The sequence below is a fragment of the Maniola jurtina genome, chromosome 28, assembly GCF_905333055.1.
Source record: "Maniola jurtina chromosome 28, ilManJurt1.1, whole genome shotgun sequence".
Lineage (NCBI taxonomy): Eukaryota > Metazoa > Arthropoda > Insecta > Lepidoptera > Nymphalidae > Maniola > Maniola jurtina.
The window spans coordinates 2,414,906-2,439,891 of record NC_060056.1 but is presented as its reverse complement, the minus strand read 5'-3'; the positions used below and the strand labels follow the sequence as shown (position 1 = coordinate 2,439,891).

At 38.3% G+C, this 24,986-nt stretch overlaps 1 protein-coding gene across 4 annotated transcripts; it reads left to right on the top strand.

Annotated features, from left to right (window-relative positions):
* Positions 1-290: 290 nt before the first annotated feature.
* On the top strand, positions 291-23,968 carry LOC123879711 (gelsolin-like). Of its 4 annotated transcripts, none has more exons than XM_045927606.1 (11): positions 291-334; positions 7,793-7,864; positions 11,419-11,493; positions 13,832-14,021; positions 16,914-17,029; positions 18,097-18,274; positions 19,231-19,331; positions 19,660-19,776; positions 22,500-22,565; positions 23,013-23,075; positions 23,853-23,968. In XM_045927606.1, the coding sequence occupies exons 2-11, from the start codon at positions 7,799-7,801 to the stop codon at positions 23,922-23,924; spliced, it is 1,044 nt and encodes a 347-aa protein (XP_045783562.1). In that variant the 5' UTR covers positions 291-334; positions 7,793-7,798; the 3' UTR covers positions 23,925-23,968. The 4 variants fall into 4 exon arrangements, with proteins under 4 accessions (XP_045783562.1, XP_045783561.1, XP_045783560.1 ...); XM_045927605.1 differs by lacking the exon at positions 291-334 and adding an exon at positions 1,499-1,578; XM_045927604.1 differs by lacking the exon at positions 291-334 and adding an exon at positions 6,690-6,809.
* Positions 23,969-24,986: the final 1,018 nt, after the last annotated feature.

Below are 24,986 nucleotides of genomic sequence, written 5' to 3'. Positions count from 1 at the left end.
GTGGATGCGTTTATTCGGCCCCGCATTGGTTCATTCAGTAAGCCTTTCCTTACACGAGCTACAGGGCTCTTTTATAACTACACGAATATAAATTTCATGCTAGACGTTCTAACGAGTGCCAGGTTTTAGTAGTTGTGCTGTAACACAAAACACCTGAAACGATGAGGGGAGATATATTATAATATTAGGAATTTTCTGCCAGACATTATAACACTTGCCAGGTTTTGGTACTTGAGCTGTAACACAAAAAAAACTGTATTGCATGGCCGGTCTCAGCCGGCAGTCCTTGACAGTGATTCCACTGAAATAAACGTGTTTGGAGGCCGTTAGACTTGTGAGTAAATATTTAAAAATATATTCTTCATGATTAGATTTATTCAGGGCTCTCTCCGTCACTTACTCCATACAATCGTAGTCCCAATTTCATTTGAATATTAAGTAACCAAAGTCCATAAAATTTAGCAGACGTATTCTAGAAACTAATATCTGTGACTGTGGTGATTGAGATTTTTCTAAAAATACGTAGTCTTAAAGTTACAGGGGCTCCAAGATTTGTATGTGAATTTTAAGACCGCGTAATTTTGAAACCGAATATTTTAAAGGAAATCTGGAAAACCACAGGCATAAAAATTAGTTCCCGGAACGTTTCTACAAAATTCCATTGAGTATGATTGGTTAGTATTCAAATGAGAGACGAACTACGATTGTATGGAGTAAGTGACGGAGAGAGCCCTGTTAAACATTTCACCAAAAGCTTTCGGAGATATAAAATATTTGACAGCCATAGACTTAAATGTGACAGCATATAAATTCTGAAAGGACAGAAATAGCTTTTTACAACTTGGATTTTGGGACGAGATTTATTTGTTTCGTAGGTAGAGCTACTAGGTACTTATTTTATTTATTTATTTATTTAATCGTACCTAATCTACAGCGTACAAAATTATTGTTATTATCTTAACCTAGATTTTACATATAAGTATTATTTCAACGATTTCACGACTAGTACTCATAGATATGTCTAGTACTACACCATTACCAGATTTAGATTTTAATCAGTTGAGTTTAGTTTATAATTTCTAAATTTCTGGTTTGGTCTAATGGGAGGTTTCGGTCATGGCTAGTTACCACCCTATCGGCAAAGCCGTGCTGCCAAGCGATTTGGTACGATGCCGTGTCAAAATCAAAGAAGTTATGGGTTTAATGACAACTGCCCCTTCCAGGTTAGCCCACTTCCATCTTAGACTGCATCATCACTTAACACCAGGTGAGATTGCAGTCAAGGGCTAACTTGTATCTGTTTAAAAAAAATATAAAAGAAGTTCCGAAATTATGTACAACAGAATTAGTTACAGCATGCTCACCTAATACATCATTAATTAATTATTATGTGGTTGAAAAAATAACAAAATGAGCATTAATAAAACTGTCCGGGTTCCCGTTTTAGCTACAACGTAAACAAACACACATGACTAATTCATTAAACCGAAGACATTGCCGGCGTTATAGTCACTGTTCTAGTTTTACTCAATAGTCAGTTGTGTACTGTGTGAGGGAATACACGTACAGACAGATACAGTGAGTGTTATTATGTTTATGTTTATATATTAGTTTGTTTGTTGTAAATAGTTTCGTTTACACACAAGAGAATAAATAAACCCAAGAAGAGTTAACTACTTTCTGTTGACAATAAAATAATGAAATAAACATAAAAATAGAACTTACATGCTACTATTTTACGATTGTGTTGTTGCTTACCGCTGTGCCGAAAGATGCTTAAGTTTGTTACTATAATTTCTCATTATGTGTTTGTAAGGTGTTTGTATAATTTCTTTTGAGAATAAATTCTTTAACCACAAAATAGAACTATATAATACTAGAGGATGCCCGCGACTTCGTCCACGTGGATTCATATTTTTATAGATCCCGTGGGAACTCTTTGATTTTCCGGGATAAAAAGTAGCCTATGTCTGTCCCCGGGATATAAGCTAACTCTGTACCAAAATTCGTCAGAATCGGTTTCACTGTTGGGCCGTGAAAAGGTAGCAGACAGACAGACAGACAGATAGACAGACAAACGGACACACACACTTTTCGCATTTATAATATTAGTATGGATGGAATAAGCCACCATACAAACTTTATTTTAAAATTTAAATCATTGTAGAGAACATTTTAGAAAACTCTCATGCATGCAGTTTTTCTCACGTTTTCCTTCAGCGTTAACAGGGCTCTCTCCGTCACTCGTTTCATACAATCGTAGTTCCAATTTCATTTCAATATTAAGCAACCAAAGTCCATGAAATTTTGCAGTCATATTCTAGACACTAATATCTGTGTCTGTCGTGTTTAAGATTTTTCTAAAAATATGTAGTTTTAAAATTACAGGGGCTTAAAGATTTGTATGAAATTTTTTAAGACCGCGTAACTTTGAAACCGAATATTTTAACAGAAATCTGGAAAACCACAGACATAGATATTAGTTTCTAGAATATGTCAGCAAAATTCATGGACTTTGGTTGCTTAATATTCAAATGAAATTGGAACTACGATTGTATGAAACGAGTGACGGAGAGAGCCCTCAGCTGTTAATTGCTGATAGGGTGGCAAGTGGTAGCTAGCCACAGCTGAAGCCTGCCACTAGGTCAAGAGATCTAGATAAGTACAACAATACAATAAGTGTTTTATTGTTTCCTTAGGACATTATAAGGAAGTTCGAAAACAAAGGTAGCGGGAAAATTGGTTTTATCCAAGTTTTGGTGACCTTTAGATTTTTTGTTATCGTTTAAATATTTCAAGTAGGTATAAACTACTAAATCTATACATATAATAAAATTGTAGAAAAGTGGTGTCTGTACAATGGAAATATATAAAAAGAAAGTAGCAGGGGTTGTTATTATATCGATGCCGAACCTGAAATTGTAATTAATTTTTTTTTGTCTGTTTGTCTGTGTGTTTGTGCACGCTAATATCAGAAACGGCTTATTCGATTTAGATACGGTTTTCACTAATATATTGTAGTAAGCTTCACTTAACATTTAGTGTTTATTTCATGTCAATCGGTTCATAAATAAAAAAGTTATGTCAATTTAAAGAATCACGCTGCCCGAAAAGTCACTATTCCACGCGAACGAAGTCGCGGGCACAGCTAGTTACTAATATATCTTTAAACAACTGCCCAAAAATCGGTCAAGTTGAGTCGGACTCGCACCGGAAGTGTTCCGTACTATAATTAACAACATTGACCGTAGTTTAAGCAATAACAATTTTTAACTTTTTGATTTTCATGGTGACAGTTTTGAAATTTTCAGTATTTGTTGATAGAACGGCAATGCACAATCCTGTGAAAATTTTAACTCCTACCAATTACGGTTCATGAGATACAGCCCACTGACAGACAGACCGACGGATATCGAAGGCTACCTAAGTAATAAGGTCCCGAATCCTAATCTATACTAATATTATTATAAAGTTTGTAAGTTTGTCTGTATGGGGTAATCTCTGGAACTATTGAACCGATTTTTAATTAGTGCATCAGTAGAAAGCTACATTATTATTAAGTTACATAGGCTTTTTTTTTAAATTAGAGATCCCTATGTAAATAATTGTAATAAGGTACCCATGCGAAGTCGGGGCGGGTCACTAGTATTAAATAATTACTTAGTTGTAGTCAATAGCCATGCCCTAAAAAGCTAAAAGCTACAAAGTCCCCTTGGGACATTATGGAATGGTCTGTATGTAACATATACCTACTTAGGTACCTATTGCGCTATTATGTAAGGGATACGCAACCTTTTTACCCGACTACGGCAGGCTAAAAGGAAGGGTTATGATTTTAGCAGTCTATTATAGGCGTCACTCAGAAAAGCAGGTATTATTTAAATATTTTTATCGAATTATTGGAATGTCCTCCCACAATACACAAAAAACACAAGTTAAATGTATAGAGGTTATCCGAGTGTTTTAATCTAAACAAACTAATGCCAAAATAAATAATTTAATTAGAGCGTGATTGCTATCACAACATCTAATTATAGGTTCGTATTTATGTGTGTTCCACCGAAACGCCTAAACTACCGATTTTGATGAATGAGATGTCAATGGGTTCGTTATTAAGGTCCGGGTGATATAGGCTACATTTTATATGAAAAATCGACCTGACGAATGTTACATCCAAAAAAGTGGGCACTATCGAGTGGAATATCAAACGAAAGAGGAAAAAATCTGAGTTCATATAAATATACATAAATATAGTAGGTAGGTAGGTATAGTATACTACCTACTATGTTAAAATACACTGAGCGACATAAAAACAATTTTATACTTTACTAGCTGACGCCCGTGGCTTCGTCCGCGCGGATTTAGGTTTTAAAAAGTCCCGTAGAAGCTCATTGATTTTCCGGGATAAAAAGTAACCTATGTGTTAATCCAGGGTATGATCTATTTCCATCCTTCAGCCTAATCCGTTCTGTAGTTTTTGCGTGGAAGGGTAACAAACATACACACATACACACAAACTTTCGCCTTTATAATATTAGTATGAAGTGTGATGTGATGAAATTTGAAGGTTCCCGATCCCTGGTTAGTATTGATCGTCTCTAATGGTATTGCTCTGCCAATTGGGGAGCGGCGTCTCCTTGACTGGCTACTGTCTATCAAAACACCATCATCTATTATTTACTATAAGTAGTAACATATTATTACATAGGTAATATACCTATTCAAAGTTCGGTTTTCCAAGACACGCGTTTTAAAAATTCATTAGAATTCTTTCTTTTCTATTTTAGTGTTCAAACTATTGTGAATGATTTCTATTATAAGTATAAATTGTTACGGCTATACTCACGTATTTAGTCGACGTAAGCCCGACTAGTTTCCTATGAAAAAGGACCCCGAATCGGTCCGAAATAGTCGGGCTTACACCGACTAAACACGTGAATAATTTATTGTACTTTCTTTTCTATTCTCTCTCTCTTTCTCTCATCTGGCTCTACAAAGATTAGCCAATGTCAAGTTTGTAGTTATTTGTAACAAGTTAGTTAAATTATACAAGTATGGACCCCGTCTGTGCCGGCGCTCGCCGACACACGCACGGCACCCCCTTAGAGCGCTTTCCAGTCAGTTTTAATAAAAAAAACACTCCAAAAAGGCAGAGCACGCCCGCCAGCTAACACCAACACAGACGAAGTCCCCTTTCTAATAGAATTCTAATTCTAATTCTAATAGAAATAGAAAACTATTTCTATTAGAATTAGATCGATGCGGGCGCGGTGGCCAGATTAAAATGTGTTTAGGTTTATACTCGTTGGTAGAATAGTGATAATTAAAATAGATTAACAACACCTTATTTTGCTAATAATAGAAAATAATGAGTTAATTAACGTGGCAGCCAATTTTCTAGCCTGTCTGTTAGTCACGCCAAGCGACGTTGTATATTAACTAGACGTTGTGACTAATAATAAGCAAATAAACATAAAGACACGCGCATATACCTGTAATAGTCATTATAAACCATACAAATCAATCGCAATCATGCAAATAAATGTTTTTTTTTAACCTCCGACCCAAAAAGAGGGGTGTTATAAGTTTGACGTGTGTATCTGTGTAACTGTCTGTGGCATTGTAGCTCCTAAACTAATGAACCGATTTTATTTTTTTGTTTGAATGGTGGCTTGATCGAGAGTGTTCTTAGCTATAATCTAAGAAAATCGGTTCAGCCGTTTGAAAGTTATCAGCTCTTTTCTAGTTACTAACCTTCACTTGTCGGGGGTGGGTGTTATAAATTTTTAATTTTACACTTGTTTTAAAGAATATAAGTCATTTTAATATCATGTCTAACATCCCCCTTTCCCCTCCAACTAAGCGTAAAGCATGTGCTAGGAGTGGGTACGACAATATTGCAACGGGTGGGGTTTGAACCGCTGATCTTTCGGATTTAAGTCCGCTCCTAGAACCGTTGAGCTATTGAGGCTTGATATGATTTGATTTTGGTTTGATTTATTTAAATACTACATGATGCCCACGACTTCGTTCGCGTGGATTTAGGTTTTTGAAGGAACTCTTTGATTTCCGGGATAAAAAGTTGCCTATACCAAATTACATATAAATCGGTTAAATGGATGAGCCTATTAGAATCCCGTGGGAACTATTTAATTTTCCGGGATAAAAAGTAGCCTATGTCCACGGGATGTAAGCTAACTCGGTACTGTTGGGCCGTGAAAAGCTAGCAGACAGACAGACAGACACACTTTCGCATTCATAATATTAGTATGGATGTAGTTACCACATGCGTTTTCAGTGTTATACCTATACCTATTACTAAGCCTCCGCTATCCGTCCGTCGATCTGTCTGTCAATGGACTGTATCTCATGAACCGTAAATAGATAGAGGGTTGAATTATTACAGTGTGTAGGTATTTCTATTGCCGCTATAATGCTTGCCGCGACTTAAATTTCAAAATGGCTGGCCATGTAAATTAAAGATAAATATAATCTTGTACGATCGATGGTAAGAAATCGATTAATTGCGAGTCCGACTCGTGCTTGACCGGTTTTTTAAACCAATGACTATCCTGTATTGCCAATACAGGATAGTCATTGTATTCAGCAGTCTGCACGCTCCTTTACAATGCCTACACTACCTTTGAGTGGTTTTATCTGTTTGTTCAATTGTTATCTATCGAGTTTTCACATAATACCCCCATATTACTTCATTATAAACGGACGTACAGTCTAAAACTACAAGGTTAAAACTTTAGTGTTTATTATTCCATTGTTTTTTCCATTGAGTGGGAAAAATGGACGAAAATGTAAGTAATTAAGCAATTCTAATATTTCTATATCTTTGTATCGGAACGCTTTTAATTGCTTGGAGGTACGGCTTTGCCGGTAGGGTGGTAACTGATATCTAGCCACGGCCGAAGCCTCCAACGAGACAAAGTATTTCATTATATCAGACTTTTCCATTAGATAAAATAAATAAAAATAAAACAGACTTTATTAATTCTAATACGTAACTAAGTTTGTTCATTGCAATATTCATATAACCTACCGCGGTACCTATCTACGCAGTGTCCGTTGACCTCTAGCGTCAGTTAGATTTTTTGCTTAGAATACATTGCGAACTTTTGAAAAATTCAGGATTTTTTCAATTCTTTGTGATATCGTATCAGTAATCATCAAACTATCACCTGTCTTCGTTTTTAACCCCCGACCCAAAAAGAGGGGTGTTATAAGCTTGACGTGTGTATCTGTGTATCTGTCTGTGGCATCGTAGCGCCTAAACGAATGAACCGATTTTAATTTAGTTTTTTTTGTTTGAAAGGTGGCTTGATCGAGAATGTTCTTAGCTATCATCCAAGAAAACCGGTTCAGCCGTTTGAAAGTTATCAGCTTTTTTCTAGTTACTGTAACCTTCACTTGTCGGGGGTGTTATAAATATTTAATTTACACTTGTTGCTAGTGTACTAATAACACGCTCTACAACTATTCTACTCCTAGATAGAGATAAGTGCTTCCCTGTCCACTTTTTCTTTCTTTTCTCTTCACCCGACTGCGGCAAAGCCAAAAGGAAGGGTTATGATTTAACTCTATGTATGTATGAATTTATGTATTTATGTATGTATGTATGTTTGCATCCAGATTCTGTGTGTTTTACCGTAGTGTCTAAACTACTGGGCCGATTTTGATGAATGAGGTGTCAATTGATTCGTCGTAAAGGTCCAGGTAACATAGACAATATTTTATGCAAAAAAAACATCCTGTATATTTTCTATATATATATTGCTTTCAGGAAGAAATGCCTGTACACCCTGTATTTGCGAACTCGGGCAAGAAGGCCGGCCTCGAAATATGGAGAGTGGAGGTAAGACAATCATAAAATCATTATCATTATCAGTCGTTATCATCCCAAAGTATCCCCGGCTCACTACTGAACACAGGCCTCCTGTTAGAATGAGAAGGGCTTATAGCTCACTAGCTGATGCCCGCGACTTCGTTCGCGTGGATGTAGGTTTTTTAAAATTCCCGTGGGAACTCTTTGATTTTCCGGGATAAAAAGTAGCCTATGTGCTAATCCAGGGTATAATCTATCTCCATTCTAAATTTCAGTCCAATCCGTCCAGTAGTTTTTGCGTGAAGGAGTAACAAACATATACACACACACACACACATACAAACTTTCTCCTTTATAATATTAGTGTGAAGTGTGATGTGATTATTTCACACCTCTTTGAGTCGAAAAGTGATGATGTGGTCTAAGATGGGACGCGTTTACCTAGAAGGTGCCTTTTCACTCTTGTTCTACACACTCATAAGAAAAGATAGAGAAAGATGTAATTGGTAGGAAACAGATCGCGGAAGAGTATTCCAAACCTTAGCATGGAATGTCGACGACATAAGGATGGAAACTCGCCCGAAGTTTTGCGGTTTGGTGCCAGTTTTAACGATTCCAATTATATTAACAAAGTTTAAATTCAAATTCACGCCAACATATTTTCCTATTGGTGATTGATAAGTTTATATAAAATAATAAGCTCTTATCTGAAAAAACTGCCAATTAGGTACCTACCTACCAAGTACTGGCCTAATCAACCAATAGTACCGATTGACTTTTGATAACAATTAAATAAATAAACAAGTGTAAATTAAAAATTTATAACACCCCCGACAAGTGAAGGTTACAGTAACTAGAAAAGAGCTGATAACTTTCAATTATTACAATGATTTTCTTGGATTATAGCTAAGAAAACTCTCAATCAAGCCACCTTTCAAACAAAAAAAAACTAAAATAAAAACGGTTCATTAGTTTAGGCGCTACGGTGCCACAGACAGATACACAGATACACACATCAAACTTATAACACCCCTCTTTTTGGGTCGAGGGTTAATAAAACCTACACATAACATTCTCTCTAAAGTAATTTTACCTAGTACTGTTGAACTTTGTTTAATTATTTACCTACTTTAAATCCATACTTAATATTATAAATGCGAAAGTGTGTCTGTCTATCTGCTAGCTTTTCACGGCCCAACAGTTAAACCGATTTGGATGAAAGGTACAGAGTTAGCTTACATCCCGGGGACGGACATAGCCTACTTTTTATCCCGAAAAATCAAAGAGTTCTCACGGGGTTTAAAAAAATAAATTCGAAAGAAAAATAAAACCGACTTAAAAAACCACAAACACTAAAAAGTAAAAAATAATTTTGGTTTCTACACGTGCAATGTATATATGTATGAAATTTTTTTATTTCACAATTTTTAGTGGCCCCACTGTACTATAATATGCTATGCCCAGTTAAAACCCTACTGTTTACTAAGCTATTACAGTGATCGCGAGCAATTTGCTCTTATCCATTGAGGAGTTCTGTTCTCCATCTCCGAAGATATTCATCAGATCTTCACCAAAATATGGGACCACCTGCACAGTAATCCCTTTCAAACAAAAAAATTTTTCAAATCGGTCCAGGGGTTTTTGAGTAATCGGGGAACATACATTAAAAAAAAAGATTCCGACGAATTGAGAACCTCCGCCTTTTTTGGAAGTCGGTTAAAAACCTAAACCCACGCGGATGAAGTTGCGAGCATCAATCATCTAGCAGCTAATAAAAAGACTTAACTTTTGTTAATATGTTTTATACTGATTGATTCGCTAGAGTGTATTTCGTTTGGTTTACGCGATGAAAACTGTTTATAAAACGCGAGAGTGAAGTTTATTTAGCGAGCTAGGGGTGTCAACAACTGGAATCCGAGTAGAAAATATTTATTTCTCGGGTTAAATATATAAACTGAAACATCCACGCGTTTTCTTTAGTTATTTTGTTTTCACCGAGCTGGAACCTCTAAAGACCTTACAATGCCTAATTGCTTTGCAAAGCAATTAGACATTGTAAGTTCTACATCTCCTGAGGATGCTCCGGTGTCGGGGCGAAACGCGCGTCGAGTGGTGTTGGAATTTGTGTGGTTCTGCGTACCATACAGATTTCGTTGGCTTGGCGAATTATAGCAAATTAAGCTTTTGGTTCCTTGTATATCATGGACTTCCGCAAAATAACGCCTGCTTCTATAATACATATAAATACTTTCTATCTTTGTTGTACCTATTCTACTTCCTTTGCTACCTCTCGCACTGCCAAGGGTCACTGGTAGAGATCTCTTATAGAGATAAGTGCTTCCCTGTCTACTTTTTCTTTGTTTTTAGGGTCCGTACCTCAAAAAGAAAAACGGAACCCTTATAGGATCACTTTGTTGTCTGTCTGTCTGTCTGTCAAGAAAACCTATAGGGTACTTGCCGTTGACCAACAATTATGAAATTTGGCAGGTAGGTAGGTTTTATAGCAAATTTAAAAGAATAAATCCGAAAACCGTGAATTTGTGGTTACATCACAGAAATAAAAATTTAAATGTGTTTCAATTTTCAAAGCAAGATAACTATACCAAGTGGGGTATCATATGAAAGGGCTTTACCTGTACATTCTAAAACAGATTTTTATTTATTTTTAAGCATAATGGTTTTTGAGTTTTCGTGCAAAATGTAAAAAAAAATACTTACCCGAATACGGAACCCTCGGTGCGCGAGTCTGACTCGCGCTTGGCCGGTTGTGTCTCTTTATTGTAACAAATTAAAAAAAAACATAGTGTCAACCCTAATTCAGGAACCCAGATAATATCACTGTGGGTGTAGAATGCAGATACCAACTTTGATCTCCAAAAACATAAATTTTAGCTGGTACGCTTTATCTAGAACGGATGATGTGTCAGTGGAGTCTGGAAATAGATTTACCTACTTATCTACTGTTTTATTAACCCCCGACCCAAAAAGACGGGTGTTATAAGTTTGACGTGTGTATCTGTGTATCTGTCTGTGGCACCGTAGCGCCTAAACTAATGAACCGATTTCAATTTAGTTTTTGTTTTGTTTGAAAGGTGGCTTGATCGAGAGTGTTCATAGCTATAATCCAAGAAAATCGGTTCAGCCGTTTGAAAGTTATCAGCTCTTTTCTAGTTACTGTAACCTTCACTTGTCGGGGGTGTAATAAATTTTTAATTTACACTTGTTATTATTAAATATTGCCTATGTCACCCGGACCATAATAGCGAATCGGTTGACACCTCAGTCATCAAAATTGGCTCAGTAGTTTAGGCGGTACGGTGGATCACTCATAAATACAAATCTACATACATAAACTGCTAAAAATCATAACCCTTTCTTTTGGGTTCTCTATCTATAATGGGGTAAAAAAGGAGAGTTTTCAAATTCAAAATATTTTTATTCAATAAGACTTTTACAAGTTCTTTTGAATCGTCAAAAGCATCTACCACTGGTTCCGAATGCCTTTCCTACCGAGAAGAACCAGCAAGAAACTCGGCGGTTTCAAAGATTTGATGTACATTTTGATGATTCTCTGTTTGTTTCAGGATTTTGAACCAGTTCCGGTGCCAAAAAATCAATACGGCAACTTCTACAGCGGAGACTCCTATATTGTCTTAAAGGTAAGTCGCTATCATCGATCCATCGCCGGCTCACTACAGAGCACGGGTCTCCTATAGAGCGCACTTTGACTTTGCTCAGACTTAAGACACTGTTAAAACGAGACAGCGTTATACAGCTGCCATAAATCTGTCTCGTTTTGACTGATACTTAAGAGGGCTCTCCGTCACTCGCTTCATACAATCGTAGTTCCAATTTCATTTGAATATTAAGCAACCAAAGTCCATGAAATTTTGCAGACATATTCTAGAAACTAATATCTATGTCTGTGGTATTCCAGATTTCTGTTAAAGTATTTGGTTTCAAAGTTATGCGGTCTTAAAAAATTTCATACAAATCTTTGAGCCCCTGTAATTTTAAAACTATATACTTTTAGAAAAATCTAAAACACCACAGGCACAGATATTAATTTCTAGAATATATCTGCAAAATTTCATGGACTTTGGTTGCTTAATATTCAAATGAAATTGGAACTACGATTGTATGAAACGAGTGACGGAGAGCCCTGTTAAGTCTAAGCAAAGTCAAAGTGAGCTTTATAGATTTCAACCTCAGTATGAGAAGGGTTTGGCTATATAGACCACCACGCTAGTCAAGTGCGGAATGGCAAATTTAACACATTTGAGATTTGAAAACATTATGAAGAACTCTCAAGTCAAAGTCGAAGTCAAAATCATTTATTCAAAGTAGGTACAATTGTACTCCTTTTGATGGTCGAAATTGTTAAACTTGTACGATATAGTGGTGATAATTAATTACGTTACTTAAAACTAAAGCTACGAGGGTTCCAAACGCGCCCAAGTCTGAGAAGAGCCCACAACAAACTCAGCCGGGTTTCCTTCTCAGGCATACGGGTTTCCTCACGATGTCTTCCTTCGCCGTTAAAGCAAGTGATATTTGATTGTTTAAAACGCACGTAACCCTCTGATAACATAAATCAACTGATTTACATCAATCTATTTACTTTAATAAATATTTGAACATCTGTTAAATGTTAAGCGCTCATTAAAGATCTTAAAAAATGATTTTAACAGCGCGGTTAGCCATTAGTTCATAAAGACCTAGCCAATAAAAACACTCCCAGTTTGAGTGCGTCCAGATGTTATATTAAAGATTTTATCTATTACTCACATGAAACCATCTATTTTGATTGCTAAGATCACAAGCTTGTATATTTATTTTATTAGTAAACATGGTACAAACTAGATAAAGTTGAAATAATATTTATAAAACTTCTAAATAAATCTGATATACGAGTCACTCATCCGATCCGAGTCCATAAAAATACGGATATAAAATTTTCCGGGATAAAAAGTAGCATATATCCTTCCCCGGGATGTAAGCTAACTCTGTACCTTTCACAATAATCTGTTCAGCGGATGAGCCGTGAAAACGTAGCAGACAGACAGACAGACACACTTTCGCATTTATAATATATATACTAGAAGATGCCCGCGACTTCGTCCGCGTGGATTTAGGTTTTTAAAGATCCCGTGGGAACTGTTTGATTTTCCGGGATAAAAAGTTGCCTATGTCAATTACAGAGACAAGCTACCTCGGCACCAAATTTTCATACAAATCGGTCAAGCAGATGGGTTTTTGAGAATCCCGTGGGAACTCTTTGATTTTCCGGGATAAAAAGTAGCCTATGTCCGTCCCCGGGATATAAGCTAGCCCTGTACCAAATTTCGTCAGAATCGGTTAAACTGTTGGGCCGTGAAAAGGTAGCAGACAGACAGACACACTTTCGCATCACACTAATATTATAAAGGCGAAAGTTTGTATGTGTATGTGTGTATGTTTGTTACTCCTTCACGCAAAAACTACTGGACGGATTTGGCTGAAATTTGGAATGGAGATAGATAATATCCTGGATTAGCACATAGGCTACTTTTTATCCCGGAAAATCAAAGAGTTCCCACGGGATTTCGAAAAACCTAAATCCACGCGGGCGAAGTCGCAGGCATCGGCTAGTTTATAATATTAATATGGATAGTATGGATAAAAAAGTATGGATGAAATATGGATTTGATCACGTAGAGAAACTCCAAGGATAGCTCTTTCTATACCTGCAGTACCAATTATCACACTAATATTATAAAAGAGAAAGTTTGTATGTGTGTGTGTGTGTGTGTGTGTGTATGTTTGTTACTCCTTCACGCAAAAACTACTGGACGGATTGGGCTGAAATTTAGAATGGAGATAGATTATACTCTGGATTAGCACATAGGCTACTTTTTATCCCGGAAAATCAAAGAGTTCCCACGGGAATTTTAAAAAACCTACATCCACGCGAACGAAGTCGCGGGCATCAGCTAATAAGAAGTAAATTTTGTCTAGACATCAGGAACTTCCACTTTATCATGGGACATCCACTTCTGGCTGGGTTCGAAGACGAGTCAGGACGAGTCCGGGGCAGCGGCCATCTTGTCCGTCAACCTGGACGACGAGCAGTTCCACGGCAATGCGGTGCAGCACCGGGAGACGCAGGGCTACGAATCCAGACAGTTCCTCAGCTATTTTGAACCAGGTAACTATGATTTAACACAGTTCTTGACCTATTTAGACTCAGGTCACAGCATAGGAACGTGTGACAACCGCAAGGGTGTCTCTATCTCACAAAACTCATACGATCACCAATACTAAAAAAAATTATAACACCCCCGACAAGTGAAGGTTACAGTAAGAACTAGAAAAGAGCTGATAACTTTCAAACGGCTGAACCGATTTTCTTGGATTATAGCTAAGAACACTTTCGATCAAGCTACCTTTCAAACGACAAAAAAACTAAATTAAAATCGGTTCATTCGTTTAGGAGCTACGATGCCACAGACAGATACACAGATACACACGTCAAACTTATGACACCCCTCTTTTTGGGTCGGGGGTTAAAAACCGGCCAAGTGCAAGTCAGACTCCCGCACTGAGAGTTCTCGGTTATTTTTCCAACATTTTGCACGATAAATCAAAAACTGTTATACATAAAAATAAATAAAAATCTGTTTTAGAATGTACAGGTAAAGCCCTTTCATATGATATCCCACTTAGTATGGTTATCTTACTTTGAAAATTGAAACACGTTTTAATTAATGATGTAACCACAAATTCGTGGTTTTCAGATTTATTCCTGTACTTGTGCTATAAGCCCACTTGCTTATACTACTTGTGCCTACCTACCTGCCAAACATGATTATAGGTCAACGGGAAGTACCCTATGGGTTTCTTGACAGACAGACAGAGAAACAAAGTGATCCTATAAGGGTTCTGTTTTTCCTTTTGAGGTACGGAACCCTAAAAATTTCGAAGAAACAAACGACCAAGTTTTAATTTTCTATCTAGAAACTTGTATGAACTCCCAAGAACTGACTGAAACTTTTGACCTTAGTCTGGACTCTGGAGCTTTTTGGCGTTACTCCTTAGTTTCGCATATAAATCACACTAATATTATAAAGTTGAAAGTTTGTATGTGTGTGTGTGTATGTGTGTGTGTGCGTGTGTGTGTGTGTGTGTGGGTGTGTATGTTTGTTACTCCTTCACGCAAAAACCACTGGACGGATTTGACTGAAACTTGGAATGGAGATAGATAATATCCAGGAATAGCACATAGGCTACTTTTTATCCCGGAAAATCAAAGAGTTCCCACGGGATTTCAAAAAACTTAAATCCACGCGGACGAAGTCGCGGGCATCATCTAGTATTAAATACGTTGCAGTTGGATACAATAGGTAGGGTCTCCTTAGGCCTTTTCTCGGTTCAGGGAGGCCTGAACTCAGAACAGGCGACCATTAGCGTGACCTTAGAAGACCTCCCTGGCGCAGTAGTGAGCGCTATAGTCTTATAAGCAGAAGGTCTTGGATTCGATTCCCGGCAAGGACAATGTGGGAATTAGGAGTATATCTATACATATAATAAAATTGTAGAAAAGTGGTGTCTGTACAATGGAAATATATAAAAAAAAGTAGCAGGGGTTGTTATTATATCGATGCCGAACCCGAAATTGTAATTAATTTTTTTTTGTCTGTTTGTCTGTTTGTCTGTGTGTTTGTGCACGCTAATATCAGAAACGGCTCATTCGATTTAGATACGGTTTTCACTAATATATTGTAGTAAGCTTCACTTAACATTTAATGTTTATTTCATATCAATCAGTTCATAAATAAAAAAGTTATGTCAATTTAAAGAATCACGGCGAACATTTTTAACGTACAGAGTATGTACTACACGCCTCGCGCCCCGAAAAGTCACTATTCCACGCGAACGAAGTCGCGGGCACAGCTAGTGTCTAATATAACTACCATACCCGTTGAAGTTAGCCCGCTTCCATCTGAGACTGCATCATCACTTACCACCAGTGTGCCTAGTGGGAGATTTTTAACCTATTCGATCGCGTAAAAGTTAACTGCGTTTTGTATGGAATTGAAACAGCGCCATCTAGTGACAAGAAGATGGCGCTGTTTCAATTCCATACAAAACGCAGTTAACTTTTACGCGATCGAATAGGTTAAAAATCTCCCACTAGGCACACAGATGAGATCGAAGCCACTAGCAAGGCTAGCTTGTAATGGAATTTAAAAAAAAAGCTTCTTGGATATTTTGGGCGTGATTTTGGACTCAACTTTAGAAATAACTATTGAAATAAAGAGCTGATAAGCTAATCTACTAGAGAATAGTACCTATATTTATTAACATAAATTCAAAATTTAAAAACACAAAACTCTCTAAAAAGCAAAAACTTTCAAACGGATGAACCGATATTCTTTGATTATAGCTAAGAACACTCTCGATCAAGCTACCTTTCAAACGACAAAAAAACTAAATTAAAATCGATTCATTCGTTTAGGAGCTACGATGCCACAGACAGATACACAAACACAGATACACACGTCAAACTTATAACACCTCTCTTTTTGGTTCGGGGGTTAAAAAGAATGACACCCGTAGTCCCAAACGTTACTATGAGGTCTCATCTAGTGCGCTCGAACGCACAGTGTCGGTTCCACCAATCAGATGACTGTATCACGTCAATTTGCAATGATCTGATTGGTGGAACCTACAATATGCGTTCGAGCGCACTGTGAGACCTCATAGTAGGACTTCGTCTGTGATGGCGTTTGCTGGCGCGCGTGCTGTGCTTTTTTTGGAGTGTTTTTTTTTGTTAAGAATGGCTGGTTTTTGTGTTAGTTGGTGTTTTTTGGTTGTGGAACTGACTGGGAAGCGCTCTAAAGGGGCGCCGCGCGTATGTCGGCGGGCGCCGGCGCAGACGGAGTCCATACTTGTATAAATTCAATAACTTGAAAATATCACAAACTTGACATTGGCTAATCAGAGTAAAGCCAGATTTAAAGAAAAAAAAGACCTCATAGTAACGATTGTGAATACGGCCGTGAGAGTTTGAGGTTGAAGGAATTCTTATATTTTCCAGCTATTCGTTACTTGGAGGGTGGTCATGCTTCCGGCTTCAACCATGTGTTGGTTAACGCGGGAGCTGAGAAACGTCTCTTCCAGATTAAGGGCAAACGCAACGTCAGAGTGAGACAGGTATGATTATGACAGTTCATTACAGGGAACTGGTAACAAAACGTCGGGACTTGGACTTCGTCTGTGTTGGTGTTAGCTGGCGGGCGTGCTCTGCCTTTTTGGAGTGTTTTTTTTGTTAAAACTGACTGGAAAGTGCTCTAAAGGGGTGCCGTGCGTATGTCGGCGAGCGCCGGCACAGACGGGGTCCATACTTGTATAGTTTAACTAACTTGTTACAAATAACTACAAACTTGACATTGGCTAATCTTTGTAAAGCCAGACGAGAGAGAAAAAAAAACGACGGAACTTCATTTACAGCAGGCGTCAAATGCTACCTACATTTGACGCGAGGTAGGTTATGAAACGACTAGGTATCTTTGATTTCACCATGGAATGCGGAAGTACCTCCTATTTCTATGGATTTCATGTCACCTCATAGCTATTATTTGACAGATGTCAATGAGTTTCCTTACTCTAGTTCACTCTGCCATGCCGTTGACTGACTGACTGACGGACAGACAACACACAGCATAAACCGGTGGATCTATGTTACGGTATTGTATTAGTCTGTGATATTAGTCTGTGTAATATCCTAATGTCATCTGTCACTTGTCACTGTGCTGTCTTGATATAATATCTGTCTGTGTCGTGTGAATGGAAATAAAGTCGAATCCAAGAGCATCCATCTTTTATTATATCTATACCAATGAAAGATGGTGTCAGAAGTGGGAGATTTGAAAGGAGGACATACGCCTGGGTAGCCTAGGGGTGCACCGAGGTAGGATTATGAGACTGACGACTTCCCTCATCCTTGGTGCAACTGCAGTGGTGAGTACTGTGAACAAAAACCAGCCTTCCTTCCTTTTTGGAAGTAGGTTAAAATCTTGCGTGACTATGCATTGAAAGTGGAATGAAAAATGAAAAAAAAAATCAAAAATGCAGGGTCATATCTTCAAAACAAGAGTGAATACACATCTTCTAGGTAAACGCGTCCCATCTTAGGCGACATCATCACTTTCCATCAGGTGTGATTCTGGCCAAGTATGAAAAAAGTAGGAGAAGCATTAAAACTTGGTAATCTTCTTCAGGTGGAGGTATCAGTAACATCAATGAACAAGGGCGACTGCTTCATCCTGGACGTGGACCATGACATCATGTTGTACGTGGGAGACCAGGCCAAGAGTGTGGAGCGTTTGAAGGCGATATCCGTGGCCAACCAGATCAGAGACCAGGATCATAGCGGCCGAGGAAATATTGAGATTATTGGTAGGTTGTGACCTTCCTCAAATCAAATCAAAATCAAAATCAAAACATTTTATTTGCTTAAATGCGGGTTAAATAGTAATTACAATTTTATATTGGTATCACCACATTTGCCATGGAAATGGCGTGCAAATTACTCGGTAGAACCTCCTCCTCTACGATAGAATCGACGGCCGATGGGGCAGACGTGTTCTGGAGTGAGAGAGAGACCGCGTACCGGTAATCGCAGTGTGGGACGACCTCCAGCTTGCTGGACCGATGACCTAAAGAAGGTGACGGGGAGCGAGTGGGTGAGGAAGGCGCAGGACCGTGTTTGGTGACACACACTTTCCAAGAGGAAAGGCTCGTTTGATGTCGTCTGTCCACCAAGTGGAAGGTCTTCCAACGCTGCGCTTTCCGGTGTGAGGTCGCAATTCTAATACCTTGAGACCCATTGGGGTCTCAGGGTGTTAGAATTGCGGCACTGTAGAAGGCACATAGTTCGAAAGACCGATAGACCAATATCTATCCCTGCCCTGCCCATTGCCACTTCAGCTTTGTAACTCGTTGAGCTATCTGGTACGATGCCGTGTAGAAACCAAAGGAACCAAAGGGTTTAATGAAAACTGCCAGACCCCTTCCAGGTTAGCCCGCTTCCATCTTAGACTGCATCATCACTTACCACCAGGTGAGATTGCAGTCAAGGGCTAACTTGTATCTGAAAAAATAAATATTGCGGTGATTGGTGGAACTCGAATACAACCTCAATTTTTGACGTGACAACGTCTTATAATTCGATAGAGCCGGCTGCACGCACGAAAAAACATGACTCATGCGGCGTTACCTCGCTCTGAGGCGTTCCATGTAAGGCTTGAAGTGCAAGCGAGAGCGCGGAACGAGCGACAAAGAAGCACAATCGGCCTTTGTTGTCACGTTCAACTATCGTCAGTAAACCGACTTTTTCTTTTCTTTGTTTTCAGACCCATACTCCAACGAAGGTGATGTGAGCAAATTCTTCGAAGCTCTAGGATCTGGAGACCAGGATTCAGTGCCTGATGCAGAAGAAGGCGGTGATGATGAGGTATGACAAATTGACCTCCCTGGCGTAGTGGTGAGCGGTGTGCTCTTATAATATGGCGGGGGTTCGATCCCCGGTAGAGGTACTGTGGAACTTTTACAACCAATCAGCTTCTTTAAAGGTGTGATATTTAAAAAAAAAATATTAGCCATGTTAATCATGACAAAACATTGTTTTCCCCTCCAACTAAGGATAAAGCCTGTGCTAGGAGTAGGTACGACAATAATGCAACGGGCGGGTTTTGAACCGTCGACCTCTTGAGTTTTAGTCCACATTTTAACCGTTGAGCTATTGAGGTTCTTTTAATTTAATTCCTTGCATTTATTTACAGGACTTCGAGCGTGGTGCGTCAAAGGAAGTGACTTTGAGCGAAATCTCGGATAAATCTGGATCCATTCAGATAAAGAAGCTGCCGGCACCTTTGACGCAAGATTTACTGGATACCAAGGTGCAAAACGTAAAGTTTTTAGGATTCTAATTTTTTTTTTTTTTTCCCTGTTATTATCTGCAATCAGTCGGGGGACTATAAGCAGATTATTTGGGCTAAATTTGAGATTTAAAACGGAAGGGCCATTGCTCCATCGTCCATCAGATATCGAGCACGTCAGCTCGTTTTAATCTTTTAACTCTGGGGGCGGCTAGAAGTGAGTTGGCAAGTGGGTTTGGATGCTTGGCAAGACGAACTTTGTGGTTTTTGGAGTACTTGTTTATTTCCTCAGCAACAGTTGGCATATGAAGATACTGGTGTAGTTCATCGTTGCGTGTAAACCAGGGCGCGTCAGTTATTGTCCTTAGTATATTGTTTTGAACCCTTTGAATCCGCATGATATTTGTCTTACAGCTTGTGCCCCACAATTGTATGCCATACAGCCAAAGGGGTTTCAAAATAGTGCAGTAAACAAGTACTTTGTTGTTAAGCGTTAGCGTGGATTGCCGACCAAGCAACCAAAGCAAATTCCTGAATCGAGTGTTTAATTCATTCCTTTTTTGATCTATGTGATGCTTCCACGTCAGACGTCGATCCAGATAAAATCCAAGATACCTAACGCAAGTAGTTGTTGGCAATTCATCGTTGCCTAGTTTCACGGGAGGACAGTCGCCTCGTCTTAAAGCAAATGTTACATGTTGCGATTTGGAGGCACTTGCTTTTATACGCCACTTTGTTAGCCAATTGTTGGTTTTATTAAGATGTTCTTGTAAGCGGCCACTAGCTTGATTGGGGTCTTTATTACACGATAAGAAGGCGGCATCGTCGGCAAACGTAGCTATGGTAACATCTGGTGATTGTGGTAAATCACAAGTGAAAATGTTGTATAGCACAGGTCCAAGAACTGAACCCTGGGGAACTCCCGCGAAGCATGAATAAAAGTTAGACCTGGCATCGCGCTGCTTAACTTGAAATATTCTATTGTCTAAGTATGATGCCAACAAGAGGAACATAGAATGAGGTAAAAATGTTTTGATTTTGGCCAAAAGACCTTTGTGCCATACTCTATCGAAGGCCTGCTGAACATCGAGAAACGCAGCTGAGCAATATTCTTTCTTTTCTAGACACTGGCGTATTGTATGGTAGACTCTGTGAACCTGTTCTGTGGTCGAGTGTTTTTTGCGAAAACCAAACTGGTGTCCTGGAATAATGGCACTGTCATCCAAAGCGTCTTTTAGTCTAGTCAGAAATATTATTTCCCAGACCTTCGATAGAACAGGAGTAAGGCTAATAGGTCGATAAGAGGTGGCTTCTTCTGGTGGTTTACCTGGTTTAGGTATCATGATGATTTGGCTTACTTTCCAGATGTCAGGAAAATGGCTTTTTTGGAGCATACTATTGAAAAGGTTTGCCAAAAAAGTAAGACACTTTTTAGGAAGTTCCTTAAGTAACCGAGGGGTGATCAGATCGAATCCGGGCGCTTTCTTGCTGTCGAGAGAAGCAATGGTTTTTGAAATTTCTCTAGGGGAAGTTGGTTTTAGAGGTAGGCACATCTGTAGATCTTGGCTAAGGATATCTTGAATTTCTGGGTCGTCTGGATCAGAGGAGTCGTTGGGCTGAAATACATTGCTGAGGTGGACAGCGAAAGCTTCTGCCTTTTCACTGTCAGTTCGAGCCCAAGTTGAACCTGTTCTAATAGGCGGAAATTGTTGCTGAGGCTGTTTAAAAGTCTTTGTAGCCTTCCACAGAGATCGATCTCCACTACCTGTCGGTGATAACTGTTCAAGTTTATTTCTGATCGCATAATTAGATGAGTCTGCTAGTATATTTTTAAGTTCCTTTATGGCACGATTTAGACTAGTTTTGTCATCTGGACAGCGTGAGTTTTGCCAGACACGTCTAAGTCGCCTTTTTTCCTCAATTTTAGATCTTATCTCTGATGGAAGGTAAATTCTATCTTGTTTAGGATTTAAAACAGGAGTATTAACCCAAGCTGCAACTTGGATCAAATTTGTCACATATGCGGCAGCTTTATCGATGTCATTTGTGTTCTGTAGTGGAACTTTAAGGTTAATATTATTGTTGAGATAATCTCGGAAGGACACCCAGTCCGTCTTGTAGTTATGCAGATTATCTCTGTTTTCGCTCTTTGATAGAACAGTATTGCTCACCTCCAAGATCAAAGGGGAATGATCCGACGATCCGTCTAAACTTGATTCAATTTTAGTATAAAGGTGGGATACATTTTTAGTTACAAAGAAGTCCAAGAGATCAGGCCTTTTGTTGGGGTCAGATGGCCAGTACGTTGGTTCGCCTGTCGAAAGGGTAAGTAAGTGATTTATATCGACACTACTTTTTAGTTCTCTTCCACGTGGGAGAGTGTAGCGCGAGCCCCAGAAGGTGTTTTTCGCATTCCAGTCTCCACCAGCAATGAAGCGATGCTTTAGGTTTGATTTGGCTTTGCTTTAGATGCGATTAGGATTCTAATAAACAAGGAATACCTATATAGTTATTAATATTATAGTAATTGTACTTATTACATCCATTACATCAATACTTTGTCACTAATGTCACTAAGGCCTCATTCGCACGAGAGTTTTTTAACGTCCGTTAAGAGGGCTCTCTCCGTCACTCGTTTCATGCAATCGTAGTTCCAATTTCATTTGAATATTAAGCAACCAAAGTCCATGAAATTTTGCAGACATATTCTAGACATATTCATCAATTGCAATTTTTCATTTCAGGAATGTTACATACTCGACACTGGCAGCAGTATTTACGTATGGATTGGAAAACAATCTACCAAAAAGGTAATTTTTTTAATTTAAAATTAAGAAATATCGAGCAAACGAGCAGGCGGGTCACCTAATGTTAAGTGATTACTGCCATCCATGAACATATGCAGTACCTACCAGAGAAACCGCCGATGCGTTGCTGACCTTTCAGGAATTTGTTGGTCTACCCCTAAAAATCGATGCATCATTTTATTTAATTTTTCGTTTATTAACCCCCGACCCAAAGGGGTGTTATAAATTTGACGTGTGTATCTGTGTATCTGTCTGCGGCATCGTAGCTCCTAAACTAATGAACCGATTTTAATTTAGTTTTTTCGTCTGAAAGGTGGCTTGAGCATGGCATCGAGTGTTCTTAGCTTCCAAAAAATCGGTTCAGCCGTTTGAAAGTTATCAGCTCTTTTCTAGTTACTGTAACCTTCACTTGTCGGGGGTGTTATAAATTTTTTACACTTGTTATTGCAGGAAAAGTCGGAGGCCATGAAAAAAGCGCACCACTACCTCGAGGTGAACAACTATCCATCATGGGTGAGTAAAAAGTCGTCACAAAAAAGATCTTTTTTTATTCAAATACTAGCTGTGCCCGCGACTTCGTTCGCGTGGAATAGTGACTTTTCGGACAGCATGTACGTTAAAAATGTTCGCCGTGATTCTTTAAATTGACATAACTTTTTTATTTATGAACCGATTGACATGAAATAAACACTAAATGTTAAGTGAAGCTTACTACAATATATTAGTGAAAACCGTATCTAAATCGAATAAGCCGTTTCTGATATTAGCGTGCACAAACACACAGACAAACAGACAAACAGACAAAAAAAAATTACAATTTCGGGGTCGGCATCGATATAATAACAACCCCTGCTACTTTTTTTCATATATTTCCATTGTACAGACACCACTTTTCTACAATTTTATTATATGTATAGACGAGTACAAGTTGGCCCTTGACTGCTATCTCACCTGGTGGTAAGTGAAATGCAGTCTAAGATGGAAGCGGGCTAACTTGGAAGGGATATTGTAGTCTTTATTAAACATATACTTATTACTTAGCCCTTTACACACAGTTTCTATACGACATCGTACCGGAACGATCACTTGGCGGTACGGCTTTGCCGGTTTTCTTGACGGACGGACGGACAGACAGACAGATAGATAGACAGACAGACAACAAAGTGATCCTATAAGGGTTCCGTTTTTCCTTTTGAGGTACGGAACTCTAAAAATGTAGCTTTTTCTTTTTTTCGCGTTTGTTTTTGTGGTATACTATCAATAATCATTAGTACTTTCTAATGTTTTCAGGTACACATATCAAAGGTGGTAGAGGAAGCTGAACCGGCGGCATTTAAGCAGCATTTCCAAGACTGGAACTAATCTAGATATATACAGTATTACTAACAAACACACAGACAAATGAACGAATAGGATTATAATGTGGATAACGAGTAGATACATAGGTACCTTACCTACCTACCTTAAAACAACGATATAAGTCTAAAATTAGTTGAAAAACCCATCAAATGCGAGTCGAACGAGCGGTTCAGTATCATCGTACAAAAAAAAAAACCACTGGTCCGGAATGCCTTTCCTACCGAGAAGAACCAGCAAGAAACTCGGCGGTTGCTCTTTTCATAGATTGAAGTCCCGCGCATTGCTGGAGCGAGCTGCAAGTCAGGTTCAAGAAATAACACTATTCAATTTTCTAAATTTTCATGGCATTTTGATATTTTTATTACTTATTTGTCGTTACAGTGGCAACAGAAATACACATTCTGTGAAAATTTCAACTTTCTAACGTTTACGGTTCACAAAATACATCCCGCTGATAGACAGACGGATAGACATTACCTATAGTTTTGTTTTCACGCTTATTTTTCTTTTACTACATTAATGTTGTACTTAGATATATTAAATATTTCTTCATTAATTTTTACATCTGTATTTACTCTCTAAGTACCGAATATAAGTTAGAATTAAGTAATTGTTATATAATTATGTAATATAACATAACACAAATGTGAGGCACAAAATAAATTGTTATATAATTCACTTCTATTTGTTTTCTTTCTACAATTGTTATTTCCAACCTTCCAATAACTTGAAGGTTAACTTGCAGTTTTCATTTGGAAATCAAATTCGTACGCTTGTGTGTGACACTAGCGACTAGCGACAACATCGATTTTTAACCCCGACCCAAAAAGAGGAGTGTTACAAGTTTGACGTGTGTATCTGTGTATCTGTCTGTGGCATCGTAGCGCCTAAACTAATGAATCGATTTTAATTTAGTTTCTTTTTTGTTTGAAAGGTGGGTTGGCTTGATCGAGAGTGTTTGTAACAAAAACCAGTCAAGTGCTAGTCGGATTCGCACATGAAGAGTTCAGTACCATCGTACAATATTATAACACTAACTATGTAATTTTTAAATTTCTTAATTCG

What these genes read in the sequence shown, in the direction of transcription:
- LOC123879711 (XM_045927604.1), top strand. An exon ending in AAGATTTACTGGATACCAAG is followed by an intron (nt 19,777 to 22,499) that starts GTGCAAAACGTA and finishes TTTTCATTTCAG; the next exon opens with GAATGTTACATACTCGACAC. An exon ending in TGAACAACTATCCATCATGG is followed by an intron (nt 23,076 to 23,852) that starts GTGAGTAAAAAG and finishes TAATGTTTTCAG; the next exon opens with GTACACATATCAAAGGTGGT.